At 43.0% G+C, this 16,858-nt stretch overlaps 1 protein-coding gene across 1 annotated transcript; it reads left to right on the plus strand.

Moving 5' to 3' along the window:
• The first annotated feature begins 6,812 nt into the window (after positions 1-6,812).
• LOC116375863 (G-protein coupled estrogen receptor 1) lies at positions 6,813-16,465 on the plus strand. Its single transcript, XM_031834109.1, has 2 exons — positions 6,813-7,032; positions 12,126-16,465. Exon 2 carries the CDS (start codon positions 12,558-12,560, stop codon positions 13,662-13,664), a length of 1,107 nt encoding a protein of 368 aa, XP_031689969.1. The 5' UTR covers positions 6,813-7,032; positions 12,126-12,557; the 3' UTR covers positions 13,665-16,465.
• Positions 16,466-16,858: the final 393 nt, after the last annotated feature.

Raw genomic sequence — 16,858 nt, forward strand, 5'->3', positions numbered from 1 at the left:
TGAGGTCCAGATAGTTGTCACCATGGCCTGGTATGAAAAATTCGATAGGCCCGTTATCGGTAATAGCAGAGAGAGGGGCTATCTCCACATAACTGGATCTATCTATTGAATGCTGCGTTAACGGTGCCGTGAAAAGATCAAGTTCTGTCTTTATAGCTTCAGAGGACATTCGATGTAAAAGAGCCATGTCACTTATTCTTTTAGAAAATACTTCCTAGTATTCTTTTAGCCTGTTTTGGTACAGACCTCCTCACTTTACCCCGTCTTTGACTTACTGAGGTTCTTTTAACAGTTAACCGCCGCTTTTTAGGTGCAGGTCTACGCCTTAAACCAGGGGGTCTCTTTTTTGGCCTTCGAGACAATATCATAAGCCCCGAGCCTTCTTGATGCTCCACCTCTGGTGACGCCCTTCGGGTCATAGCATTGGCTACAACCTCACTTACTATATTTTTAGCCGCTGATTTTAAATGTGGTTTGGCTATGCTGAAGCCTCTCTTCATAAACGGTAAAACCATCCTGAAGAGGTTACGGAATATACCTCCTATCCCCGAACCATACATTGTCGGCGCTCCATGATATCCTGGTAGTCCATTACCCACTTGATCCACATAGTATGAAACATAACGGTTAGGGTCGAGCTGATGGTGCTCCATAACCCTTTTATTTGTATTATGTTTATAAATATAATACAGCTATTATATATGTAGAGAGGTTTTGGTGGGTCTAAAGTGGAGTTTTACAATCGTTTTACCATAAGTAAATTCAATGTTTTCGTTCTGATCCGTTTTAAGCTCAACCAGAATGTTTTCAATATAGTTCTTGCTGACATGTACGTAGTGCGGCTTGTCATAATTGACAGTGACGATGTCCCCATCCTTGCCGTCTATATGAACTGTTCGCAGGAGGGGCACACAGCTGTCTCCGACCCTTTGATAGGTTATGATGTCGGTATAGACAAATATGTTGTAAAAGCCTGCATGTATATCCGCAGGGAATGGGAATAATTTATCGTTCACATACGTCCATTTATTGGGACCCATCCCCAACATGTAGGATAAATTACCGCTGGTCTTTATACCTCCGTTAGCAGGCCCTGAGATTTGTATCCTTTTATGGATTGGATTGTAGAATAGGAATATTTCCATCTTGTTCAGGGTTAGGTGTTCATTCAACTCTGAGACGATCCTGTCGACGGTTCTATAGAAACCTTTTTTAAGCTTAATAAGTTTCGCAGGTTCCGAGAACCTTTTGCAATAAAAATCACGGTCCTTAGCTTTGATATTATACCAACTATGGGGGTATGTAATCTCGCTGAGACCTACTTCCCAAGCCTCTGATAACTCTATAGGCTTTGGAAAATTGGTTGTATACTTCGAACTCTGATTATTACGATATATCTGTGCCGACGCATTACTGGGGAGAGTCAGGTAGAAGCCGCTGTGTTCCATGATGCCCAACTGTGTACACGCGAATGATGCGCTAGTTATCATGACTAGGGGTTTAAATTAACCCCCGTTGCCTCCACCACATCCTGCTCCAATACCCAACTGTTGAACTTTTGAGGCCAGTTTTTCCAGCGGACCAGCAACCATTTTTTACCCTTTTCTCTCTTCTGATCTAGAATCTCCTCCACGTGAAAGACTTTGTCTTTACCCAACTGGACCTTCTGTAATTCCTTCTCATAAAAAGATCCCTCTATAAGATCCCCGTCATAATCTTTTAATTTGTAGACCGGCGGAATGCGTGGCAGACATTCGGTAACGGTAAACAACTCCGAGCTAAAGCCTTGTTCGTATTTTTTGTCGAAAACACCCCTCAACTTTGATATACGCACCAAGTCACCCACTAGGAATTTAAAAGTCCTTTTTTTCTTACGGCGAAGTGGGAACAAACCATACATATTTTTAAAGACTTGAAAAGAGTTTTCCGAAGAGACCTCCGAGGGCTTCATACGTATAGTCTTATGGTAGCTGTGGTTGTACCCGTTTACTAAATCCTGAACTATGTCTGTATATCGGTTGGTGTTGTGAGCTGTAAAATAGCGCCACATCCGCTCTTTCAAAGTCCTATTAAAGCGTTCCACAACCGAAGCTTTCAAATCAGAGCCTGTAGCAAAATGTACTATATTATACTTATTCATTAGCTTCTGAAATGTTTTATTAAAAAATTCTTTTCCGCCATCCGTCTGCACTTTCTTGGGGGCGCCTCCTGCCTTCAAGATCGATTCAAAGGCCCTGGTCACCTCTGCCCTGCTCTTATTTTTTAACACCCTTACATAGGCTAATTTAGAGAAAATATCTATAACCGTTAGCATGTAGCGATTTCCATCATTTTTATCGGCAAGGGACTGCATGTCACATAGATCCGCCTGAAATTGGGATAATGGATGCGTAGAAAAAACTCTATTTCTTGGAAAATGTTTTCTTACAGGTTTATGTAGAGTGTAGGCATCTTGCTCTGATAACCATTCATTCACTTTAGCAGCGCTTAACAGACTACCTGTTTCTTCGACTATAGCTCTCTGTAAACGCTCTTTACCCCCATAAGACCCGGGGTTAGAGGGATTATAATATATGTTTTTCAACAGCTGCTCAGCCATCCTTCTTGCCTCTCTGAGGTACAATAACTGTAATCAGCCACTTTCATATAACGACAACATTTCAGTTTGTGAATTTTTATTTTAAGAATGCAACAATTATTACGTATACAGACAATTCAGGATTTGTTGCAAGATACAAGTCCCCGTTTTCTCAACAATCACAGCATGCAACACCCTGTATATATTGTTTAGATTTACAGGTTTGTTTCGCTGAATTTTTAAAACACACACGTCTGATATATAAGTATATAAACAACAAATATGATACACATTCACATTAAAGGGTGGTTCAAACAAATAATGTAAAATCTTAGCCAAAGTTATTTCTAGTTCTTCAGAATCCTCAACAAGCCTTGATACCATATGTGACCATTGTAAACTCTCGCCCGTATGTCGGACATGTTTCATGATTTGCTCCATTTTTAACACACGCTCTACAATAACCCCTGTATTGTGGGTTGTGTAGAACTTTACATTGTTCACTTTATTTTCAATAATCTGATGCATAACATTTGTAAGGTCTCTCAAAAGAAAAAATGTATTTATTCGCTCAAACATCGTAGACACATAGTTACCCATAGCTCTAAATAAACAACATGTCACTCGGTCTCTTGGGATTTATTGAGCCAGAAAAGCATCACATCAGCCACCACAGCTTCCCTGTATTTGTTGTCGTCCACCAGGGTGTGTCGGATTTCTTTGAGTTTCTCATGGATGAAGATGGCCTCCTTCAGTTCATGTAGGAAGGCTTCGGTTACCCCGTAAACTCTAGGGATAGACGGCGCAATACCCATAGACTCCAGGGCGATGACCAGCGCTGGTATAAAACGGCAGGACCACAGTCTTTTCACCAGCTCCTCAAAATGATTGAAAAAGTAGTATCTAGGAGGGTCGTAGAGGCAAGGATGACGACGCTGGCTGGGATGATTGATCTCACAGCCGATGCATTTTTCTCGTATATATTCGCCAATCACCACGTTTAAAAGTGTAGCTACAGAGGCCTTGATTGTATCCACAAAAATAGTACTGGCCACCCCATCAAACACATCCTCAGGCTGGGTAAATGTCGGGGGTGTCACGGGTCTTGCCAGGGGTGCGTAGAGTGTAGGGCTTCGTGGCATAGAGTCTTTAGTGTCGGGCCCCCATGACGTAGTGGCTTCCTCGTAGATGGTCTGGAGATCCATGGTGTATGCTGAAATGAAGAACTGGCTGCTTTTTTTCTTTTTATTGTAGAACAAGGCCCTTGGGTATCTGGGGGGGCGGGGTTAAAGCATCCGCTTACTTAGTTTTCTTCTGACGCTGTATCTTCTTGAGGCTCTTTTGCATCGTAATCTTTACGATTCGTATATATTATGCACTTCTTTAAATGAACAAGGCTCTGACGCTGTTGGCTCTGTACAAAGAGAGCATCCAACGGTTGCAACATTTTCAATTCCAGTACATCCCAACTCTTAAAAGGAATAGGCAGACGCAGTCGGGTATCCCCAGTCAGGCCACCACCCCTAAGGTTGTGGTTTCGGATTGCCTCGGTGCCGATATAGAACTCCACGCTGCCGCACGGTCGGCCATTCTTTCTTTGTATTTTCACCCTGTGAAATATTTGTCCTGAGGAGTCCGGGGTACCTTCCCAACGGGTCTCGTGGCCCGTGAACACACTATACCCCTTGGTGATAAGGCTCAGTTCAGGACACACAACCTTGCGAAAAACCGACCAGTCTTCAACACCATATTCCAAGCCTACAGTCTGGTCTGTATATTCTTCTCCTTCATCTACCGTATAGAGGGTCACTCTACAGGCCAGGTAATCAAACCGATACCCCCACTGCTGGCCATTAGACATCAACACTTGATCTGTCAGAGCATTTGCTGGCGGTATTTGGGTTCTATACACATTTAAAAAACGTTTTTTTGGCGCATCATATATTGCTGGTTGATACTTTGCCCTTGCTCTATGGGCAACCCGAAGGCCTGTTTCAGTTGTTACAGTCATCACTGCTTTGGTACCGATCCCAAATTCCATGGTTATTCTTAAGATCTTGTGCACTCTTAAACAGGTATTGTTCAGCGGCTTTATAAGGGGCCTTAACCAACCCAAACCGTGAGAAACAGTAACAGGTTGACCTGACACATGGTCACTTACTCAACCCAGGGCATGCACCCTTCTACATGACATAGGGTCATAAATCATTACATAGGGTCATAAATCAGGCTTGGGTCATCAATCATTAACGGCCTGTCAAATGGACCCTTACTCACCCCATAGCCCCCACCTAACCAGGCTTGCCTGACCAGAAGACATGCACACGTCATCACTACATAGGGTTCACATAGAGTTCACATAGGTTCACATAGGGTCATCAATCAAAATTTTGACCCGTGACATCTACTTTATTCTCTCTCTTACAACCTCATGCTAATCACATTAGCCTATGTTAGCTTAACCTTCTTTAACCTTTAACCTCCCCTTCATCTACACTGACTGAAGTGAATTGAACAACTGACATCTATAAGGGATCATAGCTTTCACCTGGATTCAACTGGTCAGTCTACGTCAGGAAGAGCAGGTGTTCATATTATTTTGTACACTCAGTGTATAATTTAGTGTGGAAATAATTTGTTTATGCCAATAGGATCTCTGTGTGTTTGCCTGTGCATCTGTACTGAGATCAGTTACACAATGCATAAAGAAATCAGCCCCCTGTGAAGAAGAGCTTCCTGTTTTGGTGTCAAGGCCAAAATGAGCAGCATCAGTCTGCCTGCCTCAGATACACGGTGTGAACGGCGACGTAGAGCAGTTAGTATGGTAGTTACATGAGCAGTTCCGTTCCATCCACCAGATGGCCATGTCTAAACACAGACTGGCTCTGTACACTGTCAGATAGCTCAGCTGTCACAGAGGCACTACACTATCAACCGCAATAGGAAGAGGGACACAGTCATACAATATTTAATAAAGTCTTCCATTGGGTCTACAGTCTGTGACTGGCTGGCTTCAAAGTGATTTTGATGTTATTCTAAGCCCTAGAGCCATATCGCCTGCTTACCTTCCCACTTGCTGACACTTAGGACCAACCTCACCGGAAGTGCTCAACTATAAGCTTCATCTAAGCGTCATGTGGTGTCCATCCCTCTCTTTCTCTCACTCTCCCCGTTTCTCTTGTCAAAATGTATTCTGCTCGGAGGTTAATTATCTTCCCTCTTTTTTTGCTGTCTCTCTTTTCACTCCTCCTTTTTTTCTCATCTTGATAACAAAGCTGTGTTGACGAAACCAGAAGCCTCTAAAGGGCATCAAATGTAATTATGAGGAGAATGGGGCAAACTCACAACTCACTTTGCTTGTAATACATAGCGGGGTCAACTATTACCTGTAAAATATAAGGAAGCCGTGCTTGGCTGTCCTTATTTGGCCTCTTGAAAAAATATCTGTTTATAGTCATGGGTGTTCATGAATAATTATCTTCTAATCTACTAGTATTCAATACAAAAACAGTTAGTGACTAAAACGTTTTGTGATTGAGAGCTCTACATACCCTTTTGGGACTAACACATTGTAGTGTACTGTGTACTGACTGGTAAGCTTTCTTATCATCTGTTTTTCCCTTGGAAGCAGGCTGGTTAAAGTGGCATCAATGGTATTTACTGGAGTTCCACAGTAAAGCCACTCATGCCAGATTCCCTCCAGTTGGACCCAGTTAGGCTGTCCTATGCCAAATGGTTTTCAGTGCTTTTCAAAACTAGTGAAATATGTTCACTATGCAATGGAAACAGATCTGCTGCAAACAGGATGTCAATGCAAACTCCTTTGAGAGGCATAACTAAGAAGAATGAGGTATATGTCTATAAAGTACTGTATATACAGTATAGTGATGACCTTATACAAACGATATACTGTATTCTCTGACGGGATGTGTACAGCGCTTTTTTCCTTGCTCAGACTAGATGGACTCTACAGATGAGGCTGTTTTCTCAGGCTACAGTCTATGGGCTATGTACATACTGGGCCAAGATACATCCGGAGCCTTTAGAAGATCCCATAGCATCCACACACCTCTCTGGGTTAATAATTAGGTGATGGAACCTGAATGCTTTGAGCAATTCAGGGTGGGTTCAGGGAGAGAGGTCTGAGGGAGGAGGGGAGAGGAGAGGAGGAGGAGGGGGTAGATGTGTGAGGGAACAAGCATGGTCACAAACAAAGCAAGTTTCATGAGGGAGGAGGTCTAGTGATCAGCTCCCGCGTTTGCTTGAGCGCTCCGTCCTCCTCTTCTTCTGGCTCCTCTTTCTCTCTCCCTCTCTCCCTGGGTTGGGGTGAACAGCAGGTGGCGCAGGCAGTGAGTGCAGACTCAGCTGGACACGGGGATTAGAAATCGGTGACACTCCACTGACTTCTGCACTGGAGCTTCACACTGGATGGACAACAAGCCCACCACGGAAAAGTACGTGTTTTTTTCTGCTCTCCATCCCTGTGTGATATTGTAGCTGTTTTATGACTATTACGGAGTTGAAGACAATAGATAGTCTTAGATATTAGGAGAAGGTGCAAACTTGAATTGGATGGGAGGTTTCAATAGATCAGGACCAGAGATTAATGGGGTTTTTCCTCTGCTCATTGTCAGGTTTAATTTCACTTCAATGGTGTTACAAATTAGACAGTTCAAGTTGTTATTTTCAGATTTAAGATTGTGTAAAAAATGGGGACATTAAAGAGTCCATTCTACTGAAGAAAAGGAACATGTGTAGCCTGGTGTGGATAAGATGTCTGTTGCTTTTGGGGTTGATGGACCATTTGTACCTTCATGCCCAGTGAACAGAAAGTGATTTGTGATGTATAATTCATGTTATCCACTCTTCATTTTTCCACACTAACCTACATGTCTGAACTGGTAGATTGACATCCTGTTTCCCTCGAGAGACAGGGAGCTGTCAAGTCTCATGTCTCACGAGCACCATGCATCTCTTCTTCTGTCCACAACAAAATAACCCCTCCTTAGTTTCTAGAGATCGATGCCCAGCTTGATGTCAATAGGGCCATTGGGGGAGCTTTTTGACGGGTGTTTAAGCTTTTTAGCTGGCTTATACATGGCGTGTTATGACAAAAGCTGTATAATAACGCAAAATGGGGTCACCAGCCTTGCTTATAGACAGTGCAGATGGAGGATAAACTAATTACATATCAAACCAATTAATACAGATAGAATGGCTCACATCATTCTGCCTCAAGCTATAAAAGTATTCCTGGTAACAGGAGTTTTCATGTATGACTGTACTAAATGACATAAAGGGTCAAATAAAATGTACCAGTATGTTTATCTTTGAATTATACAACTGCCTTTATAAGGGAATTATATTAATCTTAGCTTTCCTAATGTGGGTCCTGTTGACTCCTGATCTTGGTCCATATCAAAATAAAGTACCCATGTGTAATCTAAGTGGGCTGGCGTGTCTTTCTACACTTATCTGCCTTCTAGGACTGCCAGTGTCATTTCTTTGGCAATATGTTCCAAAACCATCACAGCAGTTTGAGGCTGCATTGTGGCAACGTGAGAGGATGTATTGCTCCAAGTGTCAAATCCTTCATTCTGTTTGAAGTCAAAGCAGACAGTCAAAGTTTGTTTGCCAAAGGATAATGGTAATATACGGCATGGTTGGGTTAGTAAGGCTTCCTGGATGTTTCTCAGATGGCTCAGAGGCCATTCTCCCTGTGAGATGAGATCCCTATGTCTCATTTATACCGTTACATTTTTTTTCTTCCTGTGCATACATGCTTCACGGCTGAGATATGGCTGTGAAAGCTGGCACTCAGGGGAGAGGAGGCAGCATTAATATTGCAGAGGTTTTCCTCTGGGTGTAAATGAAAAGACTGAGGGTCTGAGCGTGAACGCATGCTAAAGGTCAAGGTTCCCTCTGCACTGACGGAAAACAGGCAACGGGAAGTGTCATGATATTATTTACACTGTAAAGGGGTTGCTGTGAATTTAACAGTAAATTACAGGCAGCAAAGAAGCATGTAAGTTACTGTATTTCATATTGCACACACCACATACCGGTACAGCACTCTATATTAATGGGTGGATCAAATATAGCCTCTTAGAAGGCACGCCTCAAAATATTTTAATGAGCCAGAAACAACAATACCATGCACCTAGTAGTGGTTCAAATGTTTTTGGCCCCCCCAAAAATACGGTACAGGGATGGATGACAGTACCATTCGAAATACAGCAATTCTTTCCCCTCCTACATAATTTTCTCACAATGCACCATAATTTACAACATGCTGCAGTAAAAGGTTTCATGGTATTTTCCTGTTGATAATATCCCCAAATTACCATATAACTTAGTTTTCCTTTACAGTGTAGCTTAGACTACTATTTAGCTAAGACCAATGTGGAGAAATTAAAAATGTGATAATGTGCAAAACAGCTACGGTTAGATTAACATTGTATTTTTGTAAATAACAGCTGGTGCACGATATCTAAGGAAGTCTCAAGGTTTTGCTTGCCGGAGGTAGAGTATCTCATGATAAGCTGTAGACCACACTATCTACCTAGAGAGTTTTCTTCTGTATTTTTCGTAGCTGTCTACATACCACCACAGACTGAGGCTGGCATTAAGACCGCACTCAATGAGCTGTATTCTGCCATAAGCAAACAGGAAAACACTCACCCAGAGGCGGCTCTCCTAGTGGCCGGGGACTTTAATGCAGGGAAACTTAAATAGGTCTTACCAAATTTCTATCAGCATGTTAAAAGTGCAACCAGAGGGAAAAAATACTCTGGACCATCTTTACTCCACACACAGAGACACATACAAAGCTCTCCCTCGCCCTCCATTTGGCAAATCTGACTATAACTCTATCCTCCTGATTCCTGCTTACAAGCAAAAATTAAAGCAGGAAGCACGAGTGACTCAATCAATAAAAAAGTGATGAAGCAGATGCCAAGCTACAGGACTGTTTTGTTAGCACAGACTGGAGTATGTTCCGGGATTCCTCCGATAGCATTGAGGAGTACACCACATCAGTCATTGGCTTCATCAATAAGTGCATTGATGATGTTGAACCCCACAGTGACTGTACGTACATACCCCAACCAGAAGCCATGGATTACAGGCAACATTCTGCAATCCACTGAGCTAAAGGCTAGATCCGCAACGCTGATCCTCAACACAGGGGCCCCTCAGGGGTGCGTGCTCAGTCCCCTCCTGTACTCCCTGTTCACTCATGACTGCACGGCCAGGCACGACTCCAACACCCTCATTAAGTTTGCCGATGACACAACAGCGGTAGGCCTGATCACCGACAACGACGAGACAACCTATAGGGAGGAGGTCAGAGACCTGGCCATGTGGTGCCAGGACAACAACCTCTACCTCAATGTGATCAAGACAAAGGAGATGATTGTGGACTACAGGAAAAAGAGGACCGAGCACGCCCCATTTCTAATCGACAGGGCTGTAGTGGAGCAGGTTGAGAGCTTCAAGTTCCTTGGTGTCCACATCACCAACAAACTAACATGGTCTAAGCACACCAAGACAGTTGTGAAGAGGGCACGACAAAACCTATTCCCCCTCAGGAGACTGAAAAGATTTGGCATGGGTCCTCAGATCCTCAAAAGGTTCTACAGCTGCACCATCGAGAGCATCCTGACTGGTTGCATCACTGCCTGGTATGGCAACTGCTCGTCCTCCAACTGCGAGGCACTACAGAGGGTAGGGCGAACGACCCAGTACATCACTGGGGCAAAGCTTCCTGCCATCCAGGACCTCTATAACAGGCGGTGTCAGAGGAATGCCCTAAATATTGTCAAAAACTCCAGCTACCCTAGTCATAAACTGTCCTCTCTGCTACCGCACGGCAAGTGGTACCGGAGTCTAGGTTCAAATGGCTACTATTGCATTGCCCCCCCCCCCTATTTTACACCGCTGCTACTCTCTGTTATCGTCTCTGCATAGTCACTTTATTAACTCTACCTTCATGTACATATTATCTCAATTACCTCAACTAACCGGTGCCCCCGTACATTGACTCTGTACCTGTACCCCCCTGTATATAGTCTCCACATTGACTCTGTACCTGTACTCCCCTGTATATAGTCTCCACATTGACTCTGTACCTGTACCCCCTGTATATAGTCTCCACATTGACTCTGTACCTGTACCCCCCTGTATATAGTCTCGCTATTGTTATTTTACTGCTGCTCTTTAATGACTTGTTCCTTTTATTTCTTATTCTTACTTCATAATGTTTCTTTAAAAAAATGTTTTTAACTGCATTGTTGGTTAGGGGCTCGTAAATAAGCATTTCACTGTAAGGTTGTATTTGGCGCATGTGACTAATAAAATTTGATTTGGTTTTGATTTTGATTTGGGATTGATCTAATAGCTTTGTGACTCTAAATAAATTACTGTACATGATCGGTTATCAATAATAAAATTAAGCAAATGTAAAGTGAAGAAATAGCAGCCACTGGAACGAGCTGCACCAAACACTCAAACTGGACAGTTTTACAGTTTTACAGTCTCTTATTCAAAGACTCAATCATGGACACTCTTACAGTTGTGGCTGCTTTGCGTGATGTATTGTTGTCTCTACCTTCTTGCCTTTTGTGCTGTTGTTTGTGCCCAATAATGTTTGCACCCTGTTTTGTGCTGCTACTGTACCATGTTGTGCTGCTGCCATGTTTTGTTGCTACCATGTTGTTGTCATGTTGTGTTGCTACCATGCTATGTTGTTGTTTTAGGTCTCTCTTCATGTAGTGTTGTCTCTCTTGTTGTTATGTGTGTTTTGTCCTATATTTTTATTACATTTATTCTTATGTTTAATCCCAGCCCCTGTCCCCGCAGGAGGCCTTTTGCCTTTTGGTAGGCCGTCATTGTAAACAATAATTTGTTCTTAACTGACTTAAATAAAAGGTTAAGTGAATAAAACATTGATTGAACATTGATTTATGAAATGTCTTTACTGCGTCACTGTTTAGGAATATAAACATATTATCTCACTGATTAATGATATTTGCTTATCATGAATATAACAAGGGCTGTCTCTTACGTGATAGAAAGCATGTGCCCCGCTCTAGCCAAAACATCAGATTTAGAATGGATTTGTTCAATGTTAATTAGCTCGAAATCCATTTTCCCACCATCCCACCAATTAATAAAAATTAAGTCTGGAGCAGGCTGATGGACTGAGCTAGGATTGGCTGAAGATTTCAAAGCAGCAGGTTTTCAATGAATCTGTTTAAGCCTGAAAATGTGCATTTTAATGTCCTTTGGTAACCACCAACGAACTTCGTCTCATCTCGGAATTAGTAGAGACAAACTGTTGAGTTCAACCATTATATATGATTGATTGCTGTGTATACAGTTCGATACCAGTAAATCATTTTACCTGAGATGAAACCTCTGGTCCTTTGGAGTTTGATAGGTGCTCAGTCACTAGACAGACAATCAGACATATGTCATTTGACCAAAGGCTGCTGAGCACCTAATCCTTCTTTCATGTAATGACTTTCTTCTTCTGTCTTCTCCACAGCTCAGGTGTCACAGCAATAGCGTCACAGGCTGAGGTTGGGTGAATAAACATGCACATGGACTGGATGAGACAAGCCAGCACTGGAATCAGAACGTGTGAGAAACAAACGGCTCAGAAAAAGAGAAAGAAGCAAAGTCCCTAAGTACATGTTGGTCCTCAGGTGGGACCACACGGATCATGTAAGCCCTAGCATCCTCTGCCGATAAGAAGGGGTGATACCAAAACATGGAGGTGCTGCGCTGTGTCTGTGCCCTCTGTCATCTATTGCTAGGCAAACCTTGATATCAACATGGGGTCAGACAACCCTTAAAACGATGTATATATTTATAAGAACTGACTTCTGTCAGCATGCAAATGGAGCATAGATGAGAGAACCTTTTGAGACAGAGAATCGGGCACTGACACGATTGAAGTATGTAGGCTATATGACCTATGATTCAGGACCTTCGAAGCAAAGACACAGGCAGTATGGAAGTGCAGACCACCTCTCTGGTTCAGGTATATGTCAACGGTACGGAGCAACTAAACACCTCATACGACTACAACGTCACGGACACGTCTGAGAACCCAGACACCTATCAGTTCTACACCATCGGCCTCTTCCTCTCCTGCCTCTACACCATCCTCCTCTTTCCCATCGGCTTCATTGGGAATATACTCATCCTGGTGGTCAACCTCAACCACAGGGAGAAGATGACCATCCCGGACCTCTACTTTGTCAACCTGGCGGTCGCAGACCTCATCCTTGTGGCAGACTCCCTCATCGAGGTCTTCAACCTCAATGAGAAGTACTATGAGTACGCTGTTCTGTGTACCTTCATGTCCTTATTCCTGCAGGTCAACATGTACAGCAGCATCTTTTTCCTGACATGGATGAGCTTTGACCGCTACGTGGCTCTGGCCAGCTCCATGAGCAGCAGTCCTTTGAGGACCATGCAGCATGCCAAGCTCAGCTGCAGCCTCATCTGGATGGCCTCCATCCTGGCTACGCTGCTCCCCTTCACCATTGTCCAGACCCAGCACCGCGGCGAGGTGCACTTCTGCTTCGCCAATGTCTTTGAGATCCAGTGGTTAGAGGTGACCATCGGCTTCCTGGTGCCCTTCTCCGTCATCGGCCTGTGCTACTCGCTGATCGTGCGTATCTTGATGCGGGCGCAGAAGCACCGGGGCCTGTGGCCTCGCAGACAGAAGGCCCTGAGGATGATTGGGGTGGTGGTGCTGGTGTTCTTCATCTGCTGGCTGCCTGAGAACATCTTCATCAGCATCCAGCTGCTGCATGGCACGGACGACCCGGCCCAGCGCAGCACCTTCAGCGGCCACCTGTGGCACGACTACCCGCTGACGGGCCACATCGTCAACCTGGCCGCCTTCTCCAACAGCTGCCTCAACCCCATCATCTACAGCTTCCTGGGGGAGACCTTCAGGGACAAGCTAAGACTCTTCATCAAGCAGAAGGCCAGCTGGTCCGTGCTCTACCGCTTCTGCCACCACACCCTAGATTTACACATACCTGTGAGGAGTGAGGTGTCGGAGGTGTAACGCTGCAGGATCAGCAACATGTTTGAATGAAAGGTTAGGATGTAACAGAAGTCCAGGGGGGAGGAAGAGCTATGTGCTGCTGTGTCTACCCAGCAGGATCCTGGGAATTGTCTTCATGACACCCTCAAAGGCTTCCAGAATTCAGCTTCTTATAGGTGGTAGAGATACCATGGAGGAAAAGCTAGAAACTGACCATGAGGCTGCCATTTTGTCCCCTGTAAGTGCAGGTGGAGAATGCACTGTGTATCTACATGTATCTACACTGTGTATCTAATAATGAGATCTGGGTATTAAATACACATTTGGAAAATGGAGAAGGCAAATTGATGAAAATACCAGGTTTGGTGTTCTTTCAATGTCTTCTCTTCGCTCATGAAACCGCAACAATCTACTCAGAGAAATGGTGGTGAGGGAACAAATTAAAACAGACACATCAAAGGGACCAGTGACTTGCTTCTCCTTGACCCCAGTGTGGTTATTGTAACACTGTATACCGCTCAGAACTGTTTGGGTAACCCATAAGACCGCTAGATAAACCTGTTGTCGGCTCGTTTTTTTGATGTACTGACAATGCCACTGTATTGTAAGTAGATGTCCTTTTCTTTGATTTGATTTGATTCTTTGTTTGCCACTTTTATTTAAATAGATAAAAATACATGTTTGTTTTTTTAGGAAGCTGTTGAGAAGCTCTTTGCTGACTTAGTACCGACAACCTTAAGTGTATTACAAAAAGTGGAAGTAAAAGACAGGATATGCCTTCCACAAATCTAAACAAGTCATTTTTTCTACATATGAAAACAAATTGTAGGTGGTGACTTGCTGCATGTGCCCAGACATCAGAAAAAAAGCTTCTTTCCCTTTGATTTTCTCCTATTTTTAAAGAATTCATTTGAAATGTTTTAAACAAAAATATTATTCAAATCAAGGTAGATCGTAAAGGAAACATGAATGCTCATTTTCCTCAAGCATGCACAAACAGTTGTGTGCCAGTGCCCTCAGTATTTGGAGAACGCTAAATATATCTAGTCAAGTCCGATACACATTCTAAAGACAGATGTTATCCACAGTATTATGACCCTTGTTGTCAACTCCTGTTTGCCTGAGGCAAAAACAAGGAGGCAGGTGTTGTTTGGAGCGGAGGAGATGGGATTATATGTAAACACATTACTCAGCGAAGACGATGGAGGCGCTGCTATCATCTCTTGTGTTTACTCTCAGTCTCCAACAGTTTCAGTCATTCTAAAACTACAGTGAGCAGGGACAGATTTATTTACCAAATGCTTGTTTATTTACCAAATACTATTTTGGGTAAGGGCTGAGGGTAAGGGTAAACATCCTTTTAAACATCCTTTTCTGTCTTGCTAATCTGTCTGTGAAATAAGGCTGAATAAAGACCAGATCTTTTAGTTCTTGTTACAGTTGAGAGTATGTACAGTAGGCTACTGTAAGGAGTCACACCTGCTCCTGTTTTGCTAGAAAAATCTCCTCAATTACAGGAAGCAGGCAAAAGGACTGCTCCCCTCAACTATTGTTCTCATTCATTATAAACAAAACAATTCTGCGGAAATACACCAATCTCTGTAAATATATGCCATGACCCTGTTAACCCTTATTGAACACTAAGACCATTGCATCAGTCATTACTGTGTATGATATCAATACTGTGCGTTACGGTGCATTGTGAGAAAACTATCACTTTCCCATGAATGTAAAAGGAACCGATAGAAACACAAACAAATACAATGGAATCCAGTAATTGCGGTTCCCAGCAGTTAGGTTTTTGTGCTATTTGTTTGTGTTTGTGAATTGATCCTAGGTTACTCAAACTGTAATTCATTCTATCTCTAATTTGAATCTGGGGAAATGATGGATTAGTGCATGTGTCAGATATCGTTTGACTAATAGGCCTACTTACTGAAACCACAACAGAAGAGGCATGGTATATTTTTTTTTTATAGGCATCATAAAATATCTTGTCAAATCTGCCAACAAGCCCTTTTATGTTCGCCTGAATTCCCACGCGTGAACCACCCAAAACAAGCAAACTCATTTCAATCAAGATATCAACACTAGCATAGTCTGGGTGTTACTTCCGTGGCATTTCCTTTCCACCAACATGTACACATCAATAACCTCGAGATTTGAGACACCGACGTTTGGAACCGGTTCAGCTCATCATTGGAATATGTGTTCACTAGTGGAGGAGTGTGAGGGTTTTGTAGAGAAATAACTTTGATTCGTAGTTTAGCACGAACAAAACACACGCACAGTGTGTAACTGCCATTGCTAGTCATAGGCAATTTGAGGCTATGTACTTCAGGATTATGCAACAGGCGAGGGCCACTCAAACAGGATGGCAGTGGCACATTTGGGTGCCACCACTTTGTAACATTTATGGTCTAACCCATGTGCGTTGGTGAAGAATACAATAGCACATTGATTTTCTTTTAGAGTGCCTGGCTAAAAAAAGAAACAGGGCATCAAAAGCTGGGTTCCTAGTTGGAGGGAGACAGACTATCATGATCAACTTGTTTCTTACCTTGTAATAAATACCAACAATACACACTATCAAATGAGCAATAAGGAGTAGTAATTAACAAACGATTCCTAATAATTACAAGGCAACTAAATACTGGCTACTAAGCAACACAAGAGGAGTGGAAAAGACCATTGGACAGTGCTATAAGCTTGTTAGTTGAGGCTCCAAATCATCTGACATAAATCCAGTTTACAGCCTCTGTGTATATCCTTGTCAGCCAGAGCAAGTGCAATAAACAGTTAATGCATCAGGTTGAATCTGACATGGCTAAAAGTGATCTGTCTTTTTATTACTATCTCACATTACTGTGAATTGCACCCTCTATCCTAAACAACATTTTGGGATTAATATTCTCAAAGCCATAAACAAAAAACTACTTCGGTGTCATTCCAGAGAGCAAATAGGTTCCCATTGAGAAATGGTTTCAAGGATGATACAGGGCACGCCTGCATGTACTGTAGTCGGATCCTGTGGTTTAATTATTGTTTCTGTGGGTGTTGCTGAGACAACCTCCCTGTGAGTCTGTTACAGTAATGCCAGTGAGAGTTCAGTAAGTTAGATTGTGTGTGAATGGGAAAGTGTGCTGCTGGGCTGGGTGGTTGTTAGGCCTCCATGGCCAGCCTGTGGCTGTGGTAAGGCTGGGCTGGATGGATGT

The sequence above is a fragment of the Oncorhynchus kisutch genome, linkage group LG10, assembly GCF_002021735.2.
Source record: "Oncorhynchus kisutch isolate 150728-3 linkage group LG10, Okis_V2, whole genome shotgun sequence".
NCBI classification, from domain to species: domain Eukaryota; kingdom Metazoa; phylum Chordata; class Actinopteri; order Salmoniformes; family Salmonidae; genus Oncorhynchus; species Oncorhynchus kisutch.

What these genes read in the sequence shown, in the direction of transcription:
- LOC116375863 (XM_031834109.1), top strand. Translation starts at nt 12,558, where the DNA reads ATGATTCAGGACCTTCGAAGCAAAGACACAGGCAGTATGGAAGTGCAG.